The following is a 23,575-nucleotide window of genomic DNA, read 5'->3' as shown; positions in this document are numbered from 1 at the left end:
GAGGGAAAGGGAGGGAGAAAGAGAGGGAGAGAAACATTAATGTGCAAGAGAGAAATCAATTGGTTGCCTCTCCCATGCCCACAACTGGGGACCCTACCGGCAACCCAGGCATGTGACCTGTCTGGAAATCAAACCAGAGACCTTTCAGTTTGCAGGACAACACCTAACCCAATGAGCCACACCAGCCAGGGCCAAAGACACTTCTATAAATAAAACAGTTTAATACTATTTAATACCAAATGTTTCCCAAGTTTATTTTTTGCACAATGCACAGACACATTTGGGACAATGTATTATTAAAAACCAATATCCTACAAACAATTTCTTCAATTCTGCCCTAGATCATCCTAAAAGAAAAAGTAATTAGTAAAACACCAAGTTTCTATAGGTTCGAGGACAGGCTGACAGTCTCTCCCAATGCACGAGGAAGCTGGTCCTGATCTTCTGTGAGTGAATTCTCTGATTTCGTCTGGGCCTTCCTTACACTGTCTGAGTTCAGTTGCTGGTATTTTCTCTTAAAGAAGCCACACTGAAACAAAGGGCAGGGAAGCCCAATTATAGACCATTTATCTGGCTGTTGCCAAAAGAGCCCTTATACTCCGCGGGTGCTCATGCTTCCTCTGACTCTCTCCCAGGTAACACAACCTTTCAAGACTCATCTTAAATGCTGCCTTTCCCACAAGCCTTTCCTGGCGCTCACTCCCCAGTCAGAAATGATGTTCACCCTTTCTCTGAACCCCCAGAGTTCTTTAACCCTTTGAACTTAATTCTGCAAAATATTACAGTTTTGGTTGTACCAGATCCTGTTTATGTAAAAGGACTCAGCCTACTATAGTAAGGCCAGAAGATCGAATATGGCCTCCTACATCAAGACACTCACCATCTGGTACAAAGGGAAAGAATTGCCACATAGTGTCACCTGGAAGGGTTTCTGGGAAGGAGCTCATAGGAAAAGCATGTAACTCAGCTCAAAGGACTTAGGACTCTCTGGGCTGAGTTTTCAGGGAAGAGTGTGAGCAAAGTGAACAATGTGAAGAGCATGGGGCGGTAGACAGCTTGATTCCAAGCACAAAGACGCAAACCTACTTAGTTTACGCTCTGAGGAAAAAAGCAAGACTTAAGGGCGGAGTGGGTAGAGGCCAGAGAGTAGAGAATCTTGTATAGCAGAAAGAGAGAACATTAAAAGGATTTAAATAGGGAAGCAATAATCGGATCTGAGGAAAAACTCTCTGTACTCCAATACCTCAATTACATCTTTATCTTTCTCAGAGAGAAACCGTCTCACTCATTTGCCTAACAGATGTGTGGCCAAAGAAAGAGGGTCAAGTGGCCAAATGGCCAGGGCAGCTACTCTAAGTCTGGGCCGGCTGTCCCAGAGAGTACTGTGCCCAGCACCAGAGCCTGTATGGGCATGACAGAACTGACCTTGAACAGGATGACTATAATCACGACCAAAACCAGAAGGCCGGCAACACTGCTTCCAATGATGAGAGGCAAGGAGTGGCGGGCCTCGTCCTGCAGGAAGATGACAGTGATCTGGGACAAGACAGAGAGGTCACCCAGTAAGTCAGGTAAAGCAAATGAGAAAAAATTCCACATGTTATTTTAAGGAGGAAAATATGAGTAGAGGCTTACAGTGCTGGGGTAGGAAACCTGAACTAGAATTGATGAATTGCTGGATGCTCAGTGTGGACAACTCTGAGAGTTAAAAACTGCAGGGAGCCCTGGCTGGTATGGCTCAGTGGACTGAGTGCCAGCCTGGGAGCCATAGGGTTGCCAGTTCGATTCCCAGTCACAATACATGCCTGGGTTGTGGGCCAGGTCCCCAGTTGGGGGTGTGCAAGACACAGAAAATCGATCGATGCTTCTTTCCCTCTTTTTCTCCCTCCCTTCCCCTCTTTCTAAAATAAATAAAATCTTAAAAAAAAAAAAAAACCACTCCAGGGAACCCAGTCATAAGGAGGTCCCCACAACACTGAGATTTACATCCAAGAGCTTCACCAGGTTCCCACAGTAAATACTGGAGAAAAATCTCTTCCCCTCCAGCAGGGGGAGAAGGAAAAGGAACCATTTTTTGAAATATACCAGAGCACCCATTCTCCTAAAAAGGCCTGCCTTCAAGAGAAACTAGTTAACCATAGCCTAATCTACTAGGGTATTTATTTTCGGGGCCTAACTTACCTGGGTGGGGGAAGGGAAATACTCAACTTGAGCCCTCTCTAGCTGTTCTGTACCGCCTATGGCAGTTGGAAAAAAACCTGAGAAACACTTCTGAAGGTCACAGACCAGAGGCACAAGCCCCCTAAGAGACTGAGACCTATTTACAGGCTCTGTCATCCTTCCCCTCCCCCACTCCTCACCACCACATCACTGAGGGCCTGTTAACAGCAGTTCCTTTTACCTAATACATTGTGCCCAGCAGTCAAGAAAAAATTACCAAGCATACCAAAAGGTAAAAAACACAATCTGAAGAGACAGAGCAAGCATCAGAACCAGACATGGCAAGGACATTAGAATCATCAGACCAGGAATTTAAAACAACTATGAGTAACATGCTATGGGCTCTATGGATAGAGTAGGCGGCATGCAAGAACAGAAAAAGAACATATGCGCAATGTAGGTAGAAAGATGGGAATCCTAAGAAAGAACCAAAAAGAAATGCTAGAGATAAAACACTGTAACAAAAATGAAGAATGCTTTTGATGGCTCATTAGTAGACTGACCCTGGCTAAGGCAAGACTCTCTGAGCTAGATAAATCTATAGAATCCTCAAAAAGCAAAGAGAACAACTCTGGCTGGTGTGGCTCAGAAGCTGAGCACCAGCCTGCAAATCAAAAGGTCACCCATTCGATTCCTGAATCAGGGCACATGCCTGGGTTGTGGGCCAGGTCCCCAGTTGTGGGCATGCGAGAGGCAACTAATCAATGTTTCTGTTCTTCTCTTTCTCCTTCCCTTCCCCTCTTTCTAAAATAATGAGAATACTTTATAGAAACTACTTTGACTTGTAATACAGAAATAGAGCTAAGTCTGTCAGAAGATTGTGACCTTCTGTTAAGGATTCTCTGACAATATAACAGAGGGTCCCACGGGATTAAGGTCTTTAGGTTTTAAAGACTGACAGCTGGGCGATTATATATCCTTGATCCCCAAGCTCATCATCTTCAAAAAGATGACCTATTGAAAGTGATCTTTAATTCCTTCCAACTCTGCTCTAACAGCTCTTTCTGAGTTCTACAACGTCTGATAATACAATTTTCTCCACAAACTCTATGGCAAAGATACTGGCCTGCTCCTCACCGGACTAAAGTGTATGTTACCCCAGAGACACGAAAATAAATGCAGAACCACACCCATGTGTAGGCCTTGTAGAGCTCTTCCATGAGAAGCAATCCCCAGACTCAGTTTGAGAGTCTGAGCTGTCTCTTCACTAATAGCCACACAGAGAGATCCGATAAGATCACTGGGGAGGAAGGCGGCAGGAGGGAGGGGCCTGACGAGGAGGCTGCCCGAGGCAGTGGTAACCAGCCTAGGGAATCATGGGCCAGGTTTAAAAATACAAGGAGGGCAGAGATGGCTCTTGGGTTCTCTTCCTCGAGGATACCTGGATGATCATGCTGTAGCTGCCTGCGTTCCCCAAAGGCCGGTATTTTGGATGGATTTTGGATGGGAGAAGAAACTCCGGGCACAGCCTAGATAGGGCTGGCCTGGCAGAGGATGGCAGGGTTATTCTTTGGGTGTGCTAGAAGGGATAGGCTCTGACATGAAGCCTGATATTCTTCCAGACTTGTGTAGCTTTTGTGTCTTACGTTGTTTTGGTTTATAAACTAATCCTACAGAAATAATTAAAAACTAACAGGGGGAATGACAGGGGAACTCAGAGTAAAAGAGTTTAGCCCTGATAGGTTTAAATGACTAATGCATATGGAAAGCTGTTATTGCAAAATTTGTATAGCTTTTGAATAAAGACTCCTTTCCTCTATCACCAAATCTGTGCCTACGGAATTTTGCCTAGTGGGTGGCTGGGCAGCGGGACCCCACTTGTGGTTTAGTGACAACAGGACTCAGCTGGAAAGCTCAGGGGATGTGCTTCCCAAGTGCGACCCAGACGTGGCTGTCCTGAGTTGTGGGGAGCATACACATCATGGCCAGAGCACGACCCTGGCACTTAAGTGAGGCCAAAGGGCCAGCAAAACTTCTCTGCCTGCCCAAAATACGAAGTTCCTTTCACGCGAGGGTTTAAGCACTGAGGTCATCAATGCTTTGGAATGAAATTCTGTATGGAGTGGAAGGCTGGACAAATTTGTCTCTAAAGCCTCTCCTAATTAAGTTACAAATGCTGGTAGCCCTGGCTGGGTAGTACAGTGGGTTACAGCACTTTCCCCATTTGCCAAGATTGCGGGTTTGATCTCCGATCAGGGCATTACAGGAAACAACTAGTGAATGCATAAATAAAAGGAATAACCAATCGACGTTTTTCTTTCTCTTCCTCTCTCTCTCTAAAATCAGTAAGTAAAAATTGTTTTTAAAAAGAGACAATCAATGAATGCATAATTAAGTGGAACAAATCAATGTTTCTCTCAAATCATTAAGTAAATTAAAAAAAAAACACATGCTGGTTACTTCCTAGGGTTGACCCTCCAGGCCTTATTTACACAGCTGAACTTAAAAAGGATTAAGTTCTAGGTTTTGAGAGTAGGAGGGAGCAAAGCAACCAGAGGGAGGAACAGGAAGAGAGCTGGGGTTTTTTCCTTCTATGGAAGTGAAGTGGGAGGAAGAAAGGACTTGAGAATCGGGGTTTAGGAAAGTGATGAAAGGAAGTTCCAAGGTGAGAGTGGTTTAACAGGCCAGGTCTGAGTTGAAGAAATGCTCCTACTTCTCAAAGTCTCTTCCCCTTCCTCCCTTCCAAACCCACAGGTTTTCAAAGGGCCCCAAGGCCACCCTGGTAGAGGTGAAGGGAGAGGCAGGACACAGGATACCACTGCTTGTAGCAGACACTGACAGGGCTACTCCACAGCCATTCTCTCCTTTTAGATTTGGTCCAGAAATCATGACTGGTCTAAGCTAAACACGACAAAGCTTGACTGTCACCTTTGCCAACAACTGACATAAGATTCAGTTCTCACTAACAACATATAGGGAGATATGTGCTGGGAGTTTTTAGGAAAATTTCACTCCCTGAAAAGGGAAAGCACATGAAGAAAAGATTTTTTTGCTACTGACCTCTTGCTTCCTATTTTGTGTCCTGCCGTGTGAAAATACAGCTGTGGGCAAGGCAAAGCTCTGTGCGGGCCACTAGGGAAGCATCACCAACACAGAGATGTGTGCACAAGACTCAAAGGAGCCCGGCCGTTGACCCTGGTCTGCCTCCCTTACTAGGTGAACAATGAAGGCCAAGTCTGCCCTTCCTTGCAGCTGAAACGCACTTGGATACACAGCTATTTATACTCACAGATTCACTGCAAGTCAGGTGCTCATTGTCAGGAACTACTTAATACTTTGCTTAGGGCAGGGGGGTCAAACTCATTTTCACCAGGGGTCACATTAGCCTCGTGGTTGCCTTCAAAGGGCCGAATGTACTTTCAGCTCCTTAACAGTTAAGGAGTAGTTACATTTATACAGTCCTAAAATTATTTCAACCCTTTGAAGGCAACCGTGAGGCTGATATGGCCCCTGGTGAAAATAAGTTTGACATTCCTAGCTTAGGGTATTGAATTTAAAGAAAATAATTATAAGAAATCTATACTGTAGAAAAATATCGGTAAGACGAGGAAATATATAAATACTTAAGAACGCGTACAGAAGAAACTTGTTAACGGTAACTCCCTTTGGGAAGAGGGAGTTGGCGTGGGAAGGGTGGAGGGAGGGAGCCATTATTTTTCATTTGATATCTTTCTGTAAGGCTTGGATTTTGTTCTAAGCCTTACTTCTATTTTTTAAAAATCTGGGCAGTGGGATAATGGGGCCCTTCTCTTTCTTCCATATCATTTCCTGTATTAGAAATGCTTAAAAATAAAGGGACATGTTATTCCTGACATGTCTAGAATTGTTCCTTTCTCCTCCTCCTCCAGAAAGGAAATCAGAGGATCTAATAGTTAGCAATTGAGTCTCTAAACATTCCTTCCAGTAATGAACCATGCCTGGCTGAAGAGATGGGTCGTCTCTGAAGCCAGGAGCACATCTAGGTGAGTGTCATCAAGAATGACAACCAAGGGGAAGGCACACAGCACTCAGGCCACAGACTGCAGACGTCTGTTTGACCTGCGGTCACACATCTGTAAAACCAACCCCAGGAGTTCCAGTACTTAGTCTAAGGCTTGTCAAAGGAGTATGGATTTCTGAGTACGGCAACTGTTTAATATTGTAATGAAATGCTGATACTATACACTGGAAAGGGTTAATACACACAATTTCTCATTTCACAGATTTTTAAAAAAATATCTTCTCAAATCAAAGTATATGTCACTGTTGGATCCAGCCTAGTTTTCAGCTTAGACTTCCTCAGCTTAGGCCTCGTGTTTAATTGCGTCATTTCACAGATGGAAAAATTGAGACAGAAGCCAACTAGCTCAAAGTCACAGAGGCAGCTGGTGGCAGAGTTGGCAAGATCAGAGGCAATGAGACTGAAAACAGGAACAGGGCAACAAACAGCAGAGCACCTGTGCAGAGGCTCTAAGGCTAGGCACAGTCTTCTAGGACACTACCCAGGAAACCAGAAAACAGACAGGGATTACCTTAGTTCTGTGGTTCTCTGCATTCAGCCCCTCATACAGAGATTTGTTGAAAGATATTTCACCAAGGATCTGCAGTTCAGTTACATCTCTTAGGACCTATGGGGGGAGGGGGGAGGAGAGAAGAAACATGTTTTAGACATGGACTTACTGTTTATGTACAGCATTTACCATCCTCCCTTTAAACGTGTTCCATCTCTAGTATTCCTAAGCCAGTTAATGGCTTTGGTAACCAAATTACCCAAGCAAGATACCTGTAGTTCCTCAACTTTTCCCTCACCCTTTACCTAATGTCACACGCTCACCCACCCACCTCAGCTCAGTTTTCTTGATAATGTGTCCTTTTTCTGAGCCTCTCTTTCTCCATCCCCACAGTTACTTGTCCAGTTTAAATCTCATCAGTCACCTGGATCACTGCAAGACGTTAACCTACACTGTAGCTCTCACTTTTGAATGAGTGATCAGAGAAAGCCTCTGTAAGAAGGTAACATCTGAGGTAAATATAAGAAATCACACACATGAAAATATGGAAGAACAGTGTCACGCAGAAGAACAAGCACAAAGGTCCTGTGGCCAGAACAACATGGCAAACTGGAGGAATAAAAAGGGCAGAATGGCTGGAGTATAAGAAGCTCAGAAGAGGAGAGTACTAGCAATGATGTTGAAAAAGAAATCAAGAAACCAGATCATGCAGTGCTTTGCAGGCTGCTGAAAAAGTATGGACTTTAGTCTAAGTATATTCAAAAGCACAACATTTGCTTTTATAAGATAGCTGTTATGTGAAGAATGTTTGGAGAGGGCACGCCGAGCGCAGAGGCAAGAAGAGCAGACAGAAGGGAACGGCAACAATCTGGGCAAAAGATGGCCACCTGAACTACAGCATTGGTGGGGGTGGGGAGGGGTGTGCATGGATTTAGAATATACCCTATTTTGCCCTGTATAATCCACACCCACGTTTTGGGACCAAACTTTCAGGGGAAAAAATCTTTCACTTTAAGTTCTTAATTCAATTTTTAATTTATTTATATTGAGATCCTTGTTTTGGGTACTAGAAAGGAATTTTAGCATTTATTTTTGAACATACGGACATCGTTATTGCTTCTTAGAGCTACACTTTTAACGCATAAACATAAATAAAAGACTTAAAAACATTTATGTAGATACAGAATTAGTACTACCCACGTATAATGCACATCCCTATTTTCCCCTAAAATTTTGGGCAAAACAGTGCACATTATACACAGCAAAATACGGTATTTGGGAAGTGGAATGATGGAACTTGCTGTTGGAATAGGTACGGGCATGTAAGAAAACGAGGAGTCCCAAGAAATTCCTAGAAAGTAACTGCAGTGTAAGTTATCCTGTGTAATCGGGTAAGGAACAAGCGGGAGCAGAATGTGGGTCAAGGGACGTGTTATATTTGAGATGCTAGTATCCTGCTATTACCCTTTCTACGGGAGACAGATGCCCGTGAGTTGCAGGATAATCAACTCTGGAGCATTTCACAGTCTCAAGTACCTGCTTGGCTTCATTCACGGAGATCTCCACAGCTACCGTTACATTTTCTTTATCCGAACTGATGGCACAGCTCACTGAATGCCATTCCTCCACATGCTGGAAGAGGAAAGTCTAGTTAGCACAATCCCTCTTCGTATGGGAAAGCTGGGATTTTAACACAGCACACAGAGTACCTAAAAGTCTCACAACACAGATGAGAGCGGCTGCATCGCTCACCTTGGCCAAAGCAAAGGCACGACCTAGGCAAACGTGATCCAGTGAAGGAGCTAAGGAGGGCACTGGGGCCGCCCCGCTTGCGTTGCGAGGGCAGGGGGTGGGCAAGGGTCGGAAAAGTAGTATCGGGGCCTCTCGTCATCTGCTTCAAGCCTTCCTCCCTCCCTTGGCCTCTGGGGCCCACAGCGCTCACCTGAACCGGATCGCTCCCACAAGCGCGCTCCCGACTCTGGGTGCACACAGTGTAATCCTGAAACGAGAGCCATTACCGCTACACAATAAGAACCGAAACCACTGAAACAATCCGTCAGAGCCGGTAGCTCCAAAGAGTCCGTAGAAATACGCGTGCGCGTAGGATGGTGCATTACGACCGGATGGGCGGGCCTGCCGGCTGGCGCCTCTGCGCCTGCGTCAGTGAGGTTGTCTCGCGGTGTTTGCATTTAAATCGATTGGCGGGTGAGAGCTATGGCGGCGTCACTCCCGCGACACAGGAATCGGCTCTTACGAACGTACGGGGCTGCGGGCAGCTGGGGGCCTCGGCGGCCGGGCCGGGCAGGCGCGCAGTGGTTCGCGCCTCAAGATCCAAAGCGTTTCTTCAGCAGCACCAGCAGCAGCAACGCCAGCAGCAGCGAGGAACCCTCGCAGTCTGTCACTTCCGACGATTCTGACGACCCCGACTTCTGCAGCCAGGTGGGTCGGCGGCAGAGGCGAGCTGGCGGTCGACTCTCCAATGACCAGCCGAGCCTGATCGTGACCCCAAGACGCCTGAGGCCGCGAGCGCGGCCCCCGCAGAAGTGCAGCACCCCCTGCGGCTCACCGCCCAGCAGCCCGGGCCGCTTCAGCCCCGGCCTCAGTGTATGCAGCCAGTCCAGGGACGGCGGCGAGCTGGGCACCAGTGCCTCCCTGTTTAGCTCCCCGGCCTCTCCGGGCCCTGGCTCTGGGTCTCCAGTGCCAGGAGACAGTGTTATCGGCCCCTCCGCCCCTCTGGGTGCAACTTCTTTGGACCAAGCACCTTATCCCTGCTCCCAGGAGGCAGCAACAGGAGGAGGCAGGTTCACCAGGTTGACCCACCACGCCAGTGCCAGCCTCAGGTCAGCTCACTGTACCCTTACGGACACAGGAAACCATGAGGATTCTGAGTTTGGGACAGATGGGAAGAGTATGAGGGAGACCTGCTGTGAAAGGGTACTGGTGGGGAAGAGGCTGGAGAGCCCAGTTTTATCAAGCATCCGAAGGAAGAGGGCCACAGCCCAGGACTCATGTCTAGAGACTGGGGCTCAAGGGTCTGTCCAGACAGTCTATGAGGAGGCCAATGGGAAAATGAAAAGGCCCCAGAGAACTGGCCCAAGACGGAAAAGGAAACATCAGGAGGCAGTAGAAACCTCCCTCCTCCAATGCAACAAGTTTAAAAAGGGCCAAAATATGGAAAAAGACTCATTCCTCACCCAGAACTTGACTCATTTACAGAAGGACAGCTCTTGGACTAAAGCCAGGGCTTCCTTCAGTTTCCACAAGAAGAAGATCGTGACTGCACTGTCAGAGGTGTGCAGCAGCAGCAACGACATTGCCAGTTCTCCCTCTGGCTCCCTCATATCAGAAAATCCAAGCCCTCCTGTCATGAACACAACAAACAGTGCTTTGTCCCCTTGGCACTCCTCTTCTATGTATTTGTTGAGCCCCTTAAAGACACTACATGTCGCAGACAAAAAGGCATCTTATGCTGAAAAGGTTTTTAGGGAATGCAACCAGGAGGGTCTTGTCCCCTTTAGCTCTTGCCTTTCCATGGAAAAACTGGAATCCTGTAAGAAGATTGGGGAGGGGGTATTTGGCGAAGTGTTTCAAGCAGTTGTTAATCATATACCTGTTGCCCTAAAAATCATTGCTATTGAAGGACCAGATTTAATCAATGGAACACATCAGAAAACTTTTGAGGAAATCCTTCCAGAGATCATCATCTCCAAAGAATTGAGCCTCTTGTCAGATGAGGTATGCAACCGCACAGAAGGCTTTATTGGGCTGAACTCAGTGCACTGTGTTCAAGGACCTTACCCTCCCTTGCTCCTCAAAGCCTGGGATCATTATAAGTCAACCAAAGGGTCTGCAAATGACCGGCCTGACTTTTTTGAGGAAGACCAGCTCTTCATTGTGCTAGAATTTGAATCTGGAGGGATTGACTTAGAGCAAATGAGAAGGGAGCTCTCCTCCATAGCTACTGCAAAGAGCATTCTACACCAGGTCACTGCATCCCTCGCTGTGGCAGAAGCATCACTGCACTTTGAGCACCGGGACTTACACTGGGGGAATGTGCTCTTAAAGAAGACCAGCCTCAAAGAAGTCCACTACACCCTCAATGGGAAGACCAGTACTATCCCCACCCGTGGGCTGCAAGTCAACATCATTGACTACACCCTGTCACGCCTGGAACGGGATGGGATCGTGGTTTTCTGCGACATTTCCATGGATGAGGACCTATTTACAGGCGAAGGTGACTACCAGTTTGAGATTTACAGGCTCATGAGGAAGGAGAACAACAACTGCTGGGGTGAGTATCACCCTTATAGTAATGTGCTCTGGCTACATTACCTCACAGACAAGATTCTGAAAGAAATGACCTTCAGGACTAAACGTAACACCCCTTCCATGAAGCAAATGAGGCAAAAGATCCTGCATTTCCATAAGACAATGCTGAACTTCAGCTCTGCCACTGACCTGCTCTGCCAACACAGTCTATTTAAGTAAGTCAGAGGTGCCTTACTACCCTAAACTTCGAGGCCACTAGTCTCGAAAGCCCCCCCCCCACCAGTGCTGTTTTCAACCTCTATCCCCAGAGGAGGGTGACATTCTCATTGTTTCCATGTTTCTAATCAGCTTTCCAAAGAAGAATTTTGTTTCCAAGTGGAAACTGAAATGTTTAAATGACAAATATTCTTTAAGAATACACGCGAGAATAAGTGTCTACAATTTATAAACCCTCTTTCAGTCAGCAGAGTCCATTCTATAAATGTCTTTGCACATTTCATTTTTGAGCCTTGACACTTTATGTAGCCTAAAGAAAAAAGTATTCAGGAAAGCCCAAGACCTCTGCTGTCATACTAATCAGAACCTGCAGAGCCTGTAGGTATCATCAGGCTGGCTTTGGGAACCATGCTACAGATCAGGAGTCAACTGACAGCAAAGCAGAGACCACGACAGACAGACTGGAGGGAGAGAAAAAAGGAAGATGGTAACCAGTTTATAGGGAGACATCCAAGAAGTGCCACATACTTACCAAGCTCATTTGCCAATCACAGAGAAGTAGACTAGCAATTTTCAACAGGAAAATAAATGTCTCCATGGCTACTAAAAAGGTTTGAATTTTTGCTTGTTTCTCATCAAGGGAAGGGAACCAAATGTTGCTTTAAGAGCTGGGTGGTTTATATTCCTTCTGAACATGAAGGAATTTACTCCTAATGTATTCCCAGGTTAACTAATCTTGTTTTAACTCTAGAACTCTGGTTTTTATACTTTTGAGAATTCGTAAGTCACTGTGGAAAGAAATGTGATTGGGATTAAGAACCACATCTAAGTACCTGAGTCTTTGTCAGTTTCTTCACTGTTATAAGCCGGAGCCCTTGTAATTTGATGGGAACACAGATTTGCAGCTGGAATTCAGCTTTAAATAAATTTTCGCCATGTATCTGCAAAGAAAAGAGTGGGAAGTCTAAGTTGGTGTCGCTTTGCCACCTACAGCTTTGCAATGATAATTACTAAGCACTTACATTGAAGGGGAATTCTTTGTAGTCAGAGCCACGGAGCTCCTGGCTTGTGTTCACATACATCACTGATGGCCTGCAATGGAGAGGACATGTGCTAGCCTCAAGGCCCCCTTGTTGTAAGTGAACCTGAACACTACCATTTGGATACACTAGGACAGGTTCCTTAAGAGGATTCAAAGCTAAATACCAAAATGTAAATTGGCGGTAGGGCAGTTGGGATCAGGCAGAATATGTGGGCTGGTTCTGGGTATAATTATTTTTCTCAGTGGCCTTACCTTTCCCTTCCTTACTTTTCAATCCCAGAGCCCATCTTCTTCCCTCCTTAGCATCATGTCAGTACTTTTTGGTAGCAAGACCAGTTGACACTACTACTTCAATTACTACTGTGGGTTTCTAGGACCCGACTGTTAAGGTCCTAGAGATCAGTGGGAGCTTCCTCCCAAAGAAAAGCAGTGCCCACATCCAGCCTGCCCTCCAGTTCCACTTACAAGAAGGAATACCTGAAACTGTCCTGTAGGTTTTGGCCCCCTAAAGGTACTTACTTGGGAAGAACTGCAGTGAAGGCATGCCTGAATTGAAGGCTCCGGGTCTCTGTGACCAAAGACAGTCTTTCATTGGCACTAAGAAATAAAAGTGTCAGTTCTTAGCACACCTGCTTTGTACATACGTCTACTTCTGTGCCTTGGCTTCCCAGGGTCATCAGGGGTCAGATAAGAAAAGGCTTGTAGATAAGCAGAGTGCAGAAGAGTTGCTAGAAGACCATACTTAGAGAAACCTTGATTTAAAAGGGTTTTTCAACCTCAGCAATATTGATATTTCAGGCCAGGTAATTCTTTGTGAGAGACTGTCCTGATTGTTCAAGATGTTAAGCAGCATCCCTGGTCTCCACCCACTAGATGCTGGTAGCACTCCCAAGTTGTGTCAATCAAAAACACCTTCAGGTACTGCCCCTGGGGTGCAGAATCACTCTCATTTGAGAACCCTTTCCCAACACTGTCCCCCACCCTACCCCCAGACACACAGGTTTCACAGATGACAGAGCTTCCCCAAAGTTAAATAAACCAGAACTAGAACTCCAGTCCAAGGCTCATTCTACCAGACTATACCACAGTTTTACTTGTGTGCCAATAAAAGAATGTTTTAAATCTCTTTGATAACAATCATGGGGACAAAGGTGCCTTTTCTGGGGTCACTGAGGTTCTTCCTGGGCAGTTAGGGAGCCATAGTTCTTGTGCAGCCACACGGCAGGGAGACTTCTTCCAGGGCCACAGCCCAGTCTGCTATGACACGGACACTGCTTACTTTGTGATGTTCACAATGATGTCAGCTGTCCTGTTCGGAAAGGTACCCTCCTTTAGTTGCCAGACTACTGAGAAGTTTGCCTATTAAAAAAAGAAAAAGTAACTTGATTCTTCTCTATACTATTCACAATTCAAACTGCTTGCTACTAAGTAGACAGTCCGGGGAAACACAGGCTCCGGCACAAATAATGCCCCTTTATTACAAAATCACAAGCATGTAATTCTGTAACATAACAGTATCACACTCAAACACACCATATGACATTTTAGGTGAAATGTTCAAATTAAAATTAAATTATTACACCCATATTATTACCTTACCAACCCTCTCTCAAGCAGGTGTTACTTCTGCCAGAGGCTGTATATTTCTCACATTTTGGTGTCTTGGAATGCTTCCACATTTATTATTCCATGCAAGCCTCTTATTCCCCTTTTACAACTGAGGAAGCATCTGAGAAATTCTCACCGCTCAAAGATCGGCAGTGGCACATCAGAGACTCACCTCAGGACTAATAACTTCGGGTCTCATGACCCTTCTATACTACCCTCTGCCTCTGCTGTACTGCAGTGAGCCAACAATTTATGGCTCTACCCCCCACCCCCCACTCCCTATTTTCAGAACAAACTTGGCAGGTCTGAGCACAGCTATGGATTGACTGTACAGTACAGGGAAGTGTGGGGACCACAACTGAAATTCCAATGAGACGGAAGTAGAAGACAAGTCTAGGGCAGTGAGAAGAGTCAGCCAATCAAAACGGACTCACAGATGACCTCTTGAGTATGGGGTGACTGATCTTGCAGTTCATGACCAGGACAGAAGCAGCTGGCTTAGGGTCATCACACTGAATGTTTGGGGAAGGAGGCTGTTAACACAGAAAAGACTTATTAAAACGAAAAAAAAAAAAAAAAAGCAGTTTCCTCACACAAATCTACAGTGCCATTTGCTGATTTTTCTCACATGCAAGACACCCTGCTAAGAGCTGAGTGCACCACTCAGACTTGGTCCTAGTCTCCCTCACAACCTGGGCAGGAGGGCTCAGTAGTAGATGGTTGAGCAATTTAAACACAAGGCCTAGGGAGTGGTTCTGTGAGAGGTACAGAGCAAAGCAGTAGAGAAAGAGATGAGTTCGAATTCGGAGGAAACTGAAAGTCTTCATGGGGAAGGAGACATGTGCATCAGGCCACAGGCCAACACAAATTAACCTACTGTGGTGGCTGGAAGGCTGGCACGAGCCCCAGCACCACCCTGCCGCCTTCAACCATGGCTCCTCCTCCGGACCACTGAATACAGAAAAGGATTTAAGCGACTACTATCAATTCTCCCAAGGAGGGTGCATCACTAGTCCATTCTAGATGCTTAGGAGATCATTTCATTCTTTTCATATAAGGGATGCTACCCTAGCCCAAATAGCCTGAGACCATCAGGGGTGAAGCCAGCTTTATTGGTCCATTACAGTGAGGAAAACTGCGCTGGTCTGTCTTAGCAAACAAAGGAAAAGATAGTTATTAAAGGACTCTGGGAAAGGGTGGTGTTCAGGTGAAATGTGAATGAAGCAGTGTTTTGATAGGCTCAAAATAAAGCCAGCTGCCTCAGCTGGTGTGCCTCGCCCCATAAACCGAAAGCTCCCATGTTTGGTTTCTGGTCAGGGCACATGCCTAGGTTGCAGATTAAGCCCCAGTTGGGGCATGTGTGAGACAATGAACTGATTTTTCTCTCCCCCTCTCTCCCTTTCCCTCTCTCTAAAATCAATAAGCATGTCCTTGGATGAGGATAAAAATAGATAAATAAAGCAGGACTGTGTGTCAAAGGGTCACTCAGCATCAGAAGTGCACTGCAAAGTGGGCCCAGGGACCCATTTCTTTGCAAACGATTAAGATGAGTGTGAAGTTCTGTCCAGAAATGCATCATGCATAGTGCTGTACTGCGGGTGAATCTAGACTGCTTGTTCTCATCAAAGTGACTTAGATTGTCCAGGCGAAAGTGAGATGATTCCACAATTACAGATAGAACTTCAAACAGCAAAGTTTGATGGTCAGTGATTTTGGGGAACAACACTTCTCAGTGCTATGATACTTCACAGCTGCAGGATGTCCTTAGGCAAAATGCCATTCCCTAGTATCTTGCAGCTGGCTTTGTGTCTGCAATCCCAGGCTGATAAATGGCAGGGCAGACTTCTACTTTTTAGTCCTGGCTAGTTTATGAGAGATCATTTCTCTCTCAGAATCTGGGTTAAGAAAGAACGCAAGCAGGGAGGAGTGATTGTGCAGTAAAAGGGTACCATTGAAGGCTTGCGAGATGAATGGCACCATTGGACCCACGGCATAAAGTTGGACGCATCTAGTTAATGCTCATTTCTTGGAACTGACCAAGATGAGGCTGGAGGCAGAGTTAGAAGGTTGCTGTAGAAAAGCAGGTCTGCAGGGAGGGAAAGCCGTGAGCGGCATGTTTCCAAAACTGCTGTCAGAGTTACCTTTTGTATTCTCTTAAACAGGAGGTTTCCGGGGTAAGTCAAAGCCATGCTTGTCATGTAGGAGTCTTCCCCAGAGTTAGTTAGGTTAATGTTCATTGTCAGCTCCTTTGTGACACCCACCACCAATCTCTGCCTGCACAGGGTAGGCAAATAGATAAGTGTTACCAGTTCATTCATTCTGTAAAAACCTCGATGCAATGCAATAGCACATTTCTAACTAACCTCTTAGATAAGTTGCCTAAAGGATACATTTAGCTTAGATTTTCTTCCCCTTAACATGAGCAGACACCCAGACCTCCACACCCACCTCAGTCACCCTGTGAAATAATAATAATGGCTATACTTTTAGTGTTTATTATGTACCAGGGACTGTGCTAAATGCTTCACATGCTCAGGGTATCCTCACAATAACCCTGTGAAACAGGATGGGTATTCTCCATTTTATACAGAAGGAAATAGAAGCCAAGAGAGGCTCTCTAATTTGCTGCCTAAGGTATAACAGCCTCAAAAAGAAATTGGGAAAATTGGATCTAAATTCCTCTTTCAACCACTCATCACACAAACCCATCCATTTCACATATTTAGGTAGCAGCTTCTCTGCACCAGACACCCTGTTCAACACCGGGGAGCAGTGGTGCATGAGACAGATGCCACTCCCGCCCCTGCCCCTGCCCCTCTTGTGGCCTTAGCTTTCCCATCCACAAAATCATTCAGGCCCTTCCGATGTAAAGGCTACAGTTTAACATGTGAGTCTGTTCAGCCCCGTGAAGCGAGGACGGGGATTTGCAAGCGCTCCCTTCAGTCTGCAGAGGCACTGAGGCCCCAGAGTGCAGAGCAACTATCAGTAACCGAGGTCTGCAGGAAAATGTCTCAACAGTACGAAGGAAACTGTCCCACCATCTGAAACAGTCAGAGATGGAACATGTAGCTCTGGGAAGTAACCATTTGTTTTGTTGTATTGTTTTTGTTTTTTATCACAGCTGGGAAGATAACAGATTGATTGGAGGGAGAGAGGGCCAGAGACAGAGCCTGCTGTGGAGAGCCATCTGAGAGATGACACACACCTGAAATAAGACAGTAGCGGCTGGGGTGGAGAGGAGGAGTAGAAACCAGAGGTGGTAAGGCCGTGCTTGCCGGCAGGGCAAAAAGGAGAGAAAACCCAAGAATGAGTCCTAAGTTTCCAGCCTGGATGACTGATGAGGGAGACCACAGGCGGAAGACTAAAGGGTGGAAGAGTTCAGTCTGGGACATGATGAGAGGTGTTTGGGTTTGTTTTGGGGGGTTTTTTTTGTTTTTTTTTTTTTTTTCAGATAAGAAGGTAGAGATGTTGAAATGTCAGTTGGACATAATGTTTCAGAACCCAGGAGAGAGATCTAAGAGTCGGAGTAGTAACAGGGGTTCTTAACCTGAGGGCCAGGGACAGTGTCGGAGGCCCGAATGCAAACACGGATGTGTGCACATTGATCTTCTAGGGAGAAGGGTCTGCAGTTTTCCTTAGATCCTTTAGGAGGCCCATGTCCACAGCAAGGTCAGAGACCACTGAAGCGTTTGGATGCTGAAGATTAAGTATTTTTTATACTTTTGAGAAAAGAAGAGGCTGCTTGCTGTGTACACTAGGGGGCGGTGTCGGGCCAGCCCTGTGTGCAGCATCTCCAGTTCACAAGGAATTGGCTGAGAGGGCGGCTCTTGGCTGTAATTAATTCCCTGCTGGAAACAGCTGTGCCTGCTTGTTAGGCTGGATTCCAAAGCACTTAAAAGTCTTGAATTGGATCCTTAGAGACTGAGATGGGCAGCACTAAGTAATTCATGTCTGAAATGCAAGTCCTGAAAATGTCTATGAGAAAACCTACCAGGACTTGGGGAACAGTGTCTTCCCCGTGGACACCAACTCCAGCCACTGACCATCAGTACCATGCTGCACACAGAGCACTGATAGCCAGGAGGGCCTTTTAAGACCACCACGTGCCCAAACCAAACTCCTGATCTCTTCCTCCCCACCCAGCCTTCCAAAATCATTCTTCCAAAGGCTTCCCCAGTTCAGGTCTTGGCATCACTGTCATTCTAGAATTCAGTGCGGTCCAACAGAACCTTCGCAGTCATGGAAACAGCGCACAGCTGTGTCGTTTAATATCACTAGCGCTGTGTGGGTCCTGAGCACTTGAAATGTGCGTAGCACAACCGAGGGACTGAAATTTCCATTGTATTTAATCAACTTTCATTTAAATTGGATAGCACAGTTCTAGGTGCTCAGGCTGAAACCTTGAAGATGTCTTAGAGCCCTCTCTTTCCCTCCCTCCCCACATCCAGTCTCTCATCAAGTCCTGTGGGCTCCGACTTCAAAATGCAGCCACCTCCATCGCTACCACTCTGGCCCAAGCCACCATCACTCCTCGCCTGAGGGATTAGAAGAGCTCCTTCCTATCTCCCTGCTTCCACCTTTGCTCCTACAGTCTGTTCTTCACACCACAGCAAGAACGGTCCTGATAAAAGTGAAAAATCACATCATTCCTCTGGCTTCCCAGCTCACAGTAAAAGCCCCGTGCAGGGCCCATGCAGCACTGCCTTTCCCTCCTAGTCCTACTGCAACCACATGGGGTCCGGGCCACTCCCCCAACTCCAGGTGCTCCCATCTCAGGGCACCTGCAGTCACTTCTCCTTCAGGTGCCCACGTAGCTCATTCCTTGACCTCCCCCTGTGTGTACCAAAGTGTCTCCTCAGCAGGACCTTTTCCTGACTGCTGTTTAAAACTGCCACCACCTCCCCTTCCAGCACTCCCTCCCACTTTCCCCACCTTATTTTCCGGCATAGTACATCCTGACAACATAATATTTAGTTATTCATTATCTTCTCCCCCTAACAGCAGCAGGAGGGCAGGGCTTTCTGTCTGTGTTGTTCACTGATGCGTCTCCAGTACCTAGAGTGCTTGGCACAGAGGTGATGTGCCATAAATATCTAATGAGTTAAACAATAAGGTGAGTCAGGGAAGAGGTTACCTCTAACTGAGGTGGTCCCAGGAGAGACACTGGGCTATGAAAATAGCATTGCCTTGGATATCAAGAGACCTGGGTTCAAGTCCACCAGATACCTCGGCGACCCATGCAGGCTCTCAGCTACTGAGTCTGTTCTCTATGGAATATGGGAAAGCAGATCTCTGTGTTGCCTCCCTCATGGAATGGTTGAGGAAGCAATGAGATAAAAAATGCAAAAGCCCTTCGTGGGCCATGAGGGGAAGGGGAAGGTGGTATGCAGCTGACCCTGATCAGGGGTTTGCCCAGGTAAGCCGTCAGGAGGAAGTTAGCTGCAGAAACTGTGATGAGGGATCCAACTCACTGAGAGGTGGTGACGGCCAGCTGCAACTCAGCAACACAAAACAGCTTATTCCGGCAGGCCTTCTCATAGGGCAGCTGTAACGACACAGAAAGGGGCAGGGTCAGCCCAGGGACCCGCCATTCCCGGCAGTCTTGCCTCATGATCTGCTCCTTGGGACATGCCTGTCCCTCCTTTTGACTCTCAAGAAGTACAGTTACAGGGAGGTGAAGGCTGTCTGACAGGCTGCGGTTGTGTCCATTGGCCAAGAGAGCTGTGACCGTGACATTCCTTGATCTGTCAGGGATAGGAGGAACAGTCAGGTGACAGGTGACGGTAAGGGGTGTGTCTACTCCTACAACACAGGTATACCATGAGTGAAGTCTCTGGCCAAGGTCAACAATGGGGTGACCTTCATGGCATGGAGGCAGTGGCTGTCACAGCATCACTCACAACTCACCACTTTGAAATTCAGGGGAGGAAAACCTATATGAAGAAAAGCTTCCTCGGTCCTTTCAAGCGGAGGGAGGAAGAGCAGGGGCACGTATGGAGGGCACTTAACCAAATATGGTCACGGTCCAGTCCTGCAAGGTCCTCTGACCCCATGGCCAGCCTTCTCTGTAGGTTAAATAGCCCCCTTGCGATCTTGCCCACACTACAACAAACTAATTCAGAAAGTCACATCGGGGCCATCCAGTCCTGCAAGGTCCTCTGACCCCATGGCCAGCCTTCTCTGTAGGTTAAATAGCCCCCTTGCGATCTTGCCCACACTACAACAAACTAATTCAGAAAGTCACATCGGGGCCAAAGGCCCAGTTCAGATTGAAAAATCCTAGTTCAGGTTGAAAACTCAAATTTTCTGAAGAATCTGGGTTTATTTTTTATTATGAAGGAAACACAGCCAGCTCCTTAACTGGGAAACCTCTGCCTTTATCTCCCCAGCAGCCAGTGACCATGTCGGCAGCTGTACACAAGGACTCAGTCCAGGGTCTGGAGCACTGACGGCAGCCCGGAGCTAGAAAGCAAACCTCTGCTTCCTGGAGGAGGGGGTTGCAATTTGAAGACATCAGAGCTTGACACTCTGACCAGGTCAACAGTTTCAGGGAAGGTATTTTTTACTTTTTTTCAGTTTTGTTTTTCATATAGCCAAGTAGCCGGCTCTCTTTTACCCAATCCCAGCAAGAAAGCAGGGTGAAACTGCCTTAAGCTCCCAGCTAAAACTCATTCTCTGGAAATATCTATGTGCTTGAACTAATACCAAATCACTTCTCCTCATCCATTTTATCCGTGGAATAACAATGTCCTTGCCAAACCACTAGAGTAATCACGATTCAGGTAAGCATCATGAATGGATGTTAAACAAGATACACACTCATCTGAAGGCCCCTCCCCACGAGGTGCTCACACACCACAAAGAGAAACAGCATGGTAATAGGACGACGTGGTGCGGCCTGACCGGACGCACTCGGATGCACACAACGTCACCACTGGGACAGCCTCGCCCAAATGCATCATCCGGGTCTAACCACGAGGACACATCAGATAAACAAAAGTTGCACAGCACCCTGCAGAATAACTGGCCTGCCCCTTCAAAGATGTGAGAGCCATGAGACAAAGGCTGAGAGCCTGGCCTGTTCGAGAGGACTGCACGTGAGTGATGGCGAAGCGCAGTCATGGGTCCTGGGCCAGAACGACATTTTCCTTTCGCTAACGCAGGACATTAATAGGGCCACTGAGGAAATTTAAATAGAGTAAATAATAGTATTTTTTTAGTTTCCTGATTTTGATCACTGCACTGAGATTGTATAAGAGAATGTCCTTGTTTTTTAGGAATATATACTGAATATTGCAGACTGATAGGCATAAAATCTATAACTTACTTCAAATGGTTCAGGAATATGAATGTGTGTACATGTGTGTAATACCCATGTATACCTGTGTATGTGCTGTCTCTGTACATAGAGAGAGAATGATGATGAAGCGAGTGATAATATGTGAAAATGTTAACATTTGGGAAATATGGGTAAAGAATGCATGGAGATTTTTGGACTATTCTTATAATTTTATAGTATGAAATAGTTTTATTATTTCAAAATAAAGTTTTTTAAAAAAACAAAATACAGCCCTGACTGGTGCGGCTCAGAAGATTGAGTGCTGGCCTGAAAACTGAAAGGTTGCCGGTTCTATTCCCAGTCAGGGCACGTGCCTGGGTTGTGGGCCAGGTCCCTGGGGGGGAGCATGAGAGGCAACCACACATTGATGTTTCTCTCCCTCCCTTCACTTCTCTAAAAATAAATAAATAAAATCTTTAAAAAAAAACAATATATATAATTAGTGATAATCTCTTTATTGATTCAACTTTATTACATTAGTTCTCCCAATCTTTTTGGCATCTACCTTGCTGTCAATACCAAAATTTAAGAAAATTATTTACAAAATAAATACACTATTATATTTTTAAAATAAAGTCTCTTGGGAGGGGTGGGGAGAAAATATGGACAACTGTAATTGAACAATAAAATAATTTAAATTTTAAAAAAGTGAAATAAAGTCTCTTGCCTAAAAAAATTAAGGTGAACACCTTTGTCCCCGAGGAATCCCCCCTCCCCCTCCCCCTCCCCCTCCCCCCTCCCCCTCCCCCTCCCCCCCTCCCCCCTCCCCCCTCCCCCCTCCCCGGGCAGACGGACAGTGGAAACGTCACCCTGATCTAGTTGCCCTCTGGTTTCTATTCGCTGTCTGTGATTGATACACTGGCTGTTGGCCAAAACTGGAGCTGGAAGCTTATGTGATTTAATTAATATACAGCATTTGTGTAAAAAGAGTGGACAGTTAGGGCTGTGCTATGGTTACCTGGAAATACGTTATTTGAAGTTTTTTTGCCAGCATGAACTACTTTTGGCTTTTTAGTTTTAATTTTGGAGACTCGGTTCATTCCAACTGACTGTAAGTATTACGTTTTAATGCTCACATTGTCACTTCTTTGGACCTGTTGACTTTTCTATACCCCGTAAGACTATCTAAAGGCAGGCAGATAGAATATTCTAGGGTCTGGGGCCTAGATACAAGCAAAATCACCTTAGGTATCACAGCATCAGGACTGTTTGTTTTCCCCTCTGATTCCCCTTTTCTATGGGAAAAGTTTCCTGTAACAATACACACCCTTTAGGGTGCAAGTTTGGTGGGCCAGACACCGGGCCCGAATGCCCTGAGCGGGACCTGGGCAGACAGGTGCGCCAAAGGGCAACCTCCCTGCAGTGCAGGGCAGATCGGCTCCCGTCAAGCCCCCACATACACACTGTCGTCGGAGACTCTTGCCAAGTCAGGCAGTGTATTCATACACTTCATGAGACACGCTGCAAGCACTTTCTGTGAACATAGAGGAGCCAGCCTTGGGTGGCAGTTTAGAGACGCGGCTACCCACCAGTGAGGTCCATTTGTGCAGTCAGGGAGGGGCCCAGATGCAGTCTGAACATGCTTCTGATTCTAACAGCAATCTTTGAAGTTAGGGGAACAAGTGCTTTTGGGGGGATGGCTCTCAGGAGGGTGTGGTCCTAGCTGTGGGTAGAGTCACCTGGAAGATGGCGGAGGTCTTGCTGTAGAGGTCCAGGACAGGGTGGGGATGGTGGCTCAAGCCCTTGGGGGTCTGGAGTTGGTAGCTGACGTAGATACTGATGTTGGAGAAGTGGTCCTCTTCAGAGAGCTGCAGCGTCACCAAGGAACGCAGAGTTGGAGTTGGAGATGGGGAGAAGATGACAGGGAGAATGCTTTTAATTGTGAGGTTGTCACAATAAGAAATAAGCAATGAAAGCAGCGAGCCACAAGTCCTAAGCCTCTTCTGCATAAGCCAGGCTGAAGGGAAACTTTAAGTTAGCCAAGCTGCCAAGAGCATGGTAAAAAAAATCTCCCTTGATCTGCTATGGCCTCGGATCTCATAACTCCTCATGGTTTCCACCCCAATCACAGAGTGATTCTGGCTTGAGTTAAAACTGATTCGACTTGATTCGGAAACGCAAATGTGAGCCATGGAAGGGAAGACTCGTGGTCACATCTGTGTTTACAAAGAAAGATCAGAGCTGCATGGAGGACATATCAGAGAGGTAAAAACCAAAACAAGGAGATTGCCTGGGATGACATCGCTCACTCTCTCTGAGTGAGCCTTTCTGCCGTGGTGGAAGCTCTGGCGTGAGAGGAGGCAAACATGCCTCTCGGTGGAAAAGGTGGTTGTGCTTTTGTGTGAAGAAGCCACAGAAACTCACTAGAAACTCTCCCTTAATCCAGTTAAT

The 23,575-nt window shown here is 46.4% G+C and overlaps 2 protein-coding genes across 2 annotated transcripts in view; one reads left to right on the top strand and one right to left on the bottom strand.

Annotated features, from left to right (window-relative positions):
* Positions 1–206: 206 nt before the first annotated feature.
* ITGAE (integrin subunit alpha E) overlaps positions 207–23,575 on the bottom strand; it is a 59,495-nt gene continuing 36,126 nt past the window's right edge. The window contains exons 19-31 of the mRNA XM_036033265.1: positions 22,864–22,992; positions 19,317–19,390; positions 15,987–16,119; positions 14,280–14,378; positions 13,517–13,596; positions 12,757–12,834; positions 12,218–12,287; positions 12,029–12,136; positions 8,653–8,709; positions 8,247–8,342; positions 6,732–6,827; positions 1,426–1,536; positions 207–529 (exon numbers count right to left, since the gene is read on the bottom strand). Of these exons, the coding sequence (XP_035889158.1) occupies positions 383–529; positions 1,426–1,536; positions 6,732–6,827; positions 8,247–8,342; positions 8,653–8,709; positions 12,029–12,136; positions 12,218–12,287; positions 12,757–12,834; positions 13,517–13,596; positions 14,280–14,378; positions 15,987–16,119; positions 19,317–19,390; positions 22,864–22,992 (1,278 nt within the window). The 3' untranslated portion in view covers positions 207–382. The remainder of the gene's footprint in view (positions 530–1,425; positions 1,537–6,731; positions 6,828–8,246; positions 8,343–8,652; positions 8,710–12,028; positions 12,137–12,217; positions 12,288–12,756; positions 12,835–13,516; positions 13,597–14,279; positions 14,379–15,986; positions 16,120–19,316; positions 19,391–22,863; positions 22,993–23,575) is intronic.
* On the top strand, positions 8,899–11,392 carry HASPIN (histone H3 associated protein kinase). Its single transcript, XM_028534322.2, has one exon. The coding sequence runs from the start codon at positions 8,925–8,927 to the stop codon at positions 11,196–11,198; it is 2,274 nt and encodes a 757-aa protein (XP_028390123.1). The 5' UTR covers positions 8,899–8,924; the 3' UTR covers positions 11,199–11,392.

The sequence above is a fragment of the Phyllostomus discolor genome, chromosome 8 (genome assembly GCF_004126475.2).
Source record: "Phyllostomus discolor isolate MPI-MPIP mPhyDis1 chromosome 8, mPhyDis1.pri.v3, whole genome shotgun sequence".
NCBI lineage: Eukaryota > Metazoa > Chordata > Mammalia > Chiroptera > Phyllostomidae > Phyllostomus > Phyllostomus discolor.
The sequence above is the reverse complement of the archived record's forward strand: the minus strand, read 5'-3'. Positions and strand labels throughout refer to the sequence as shown.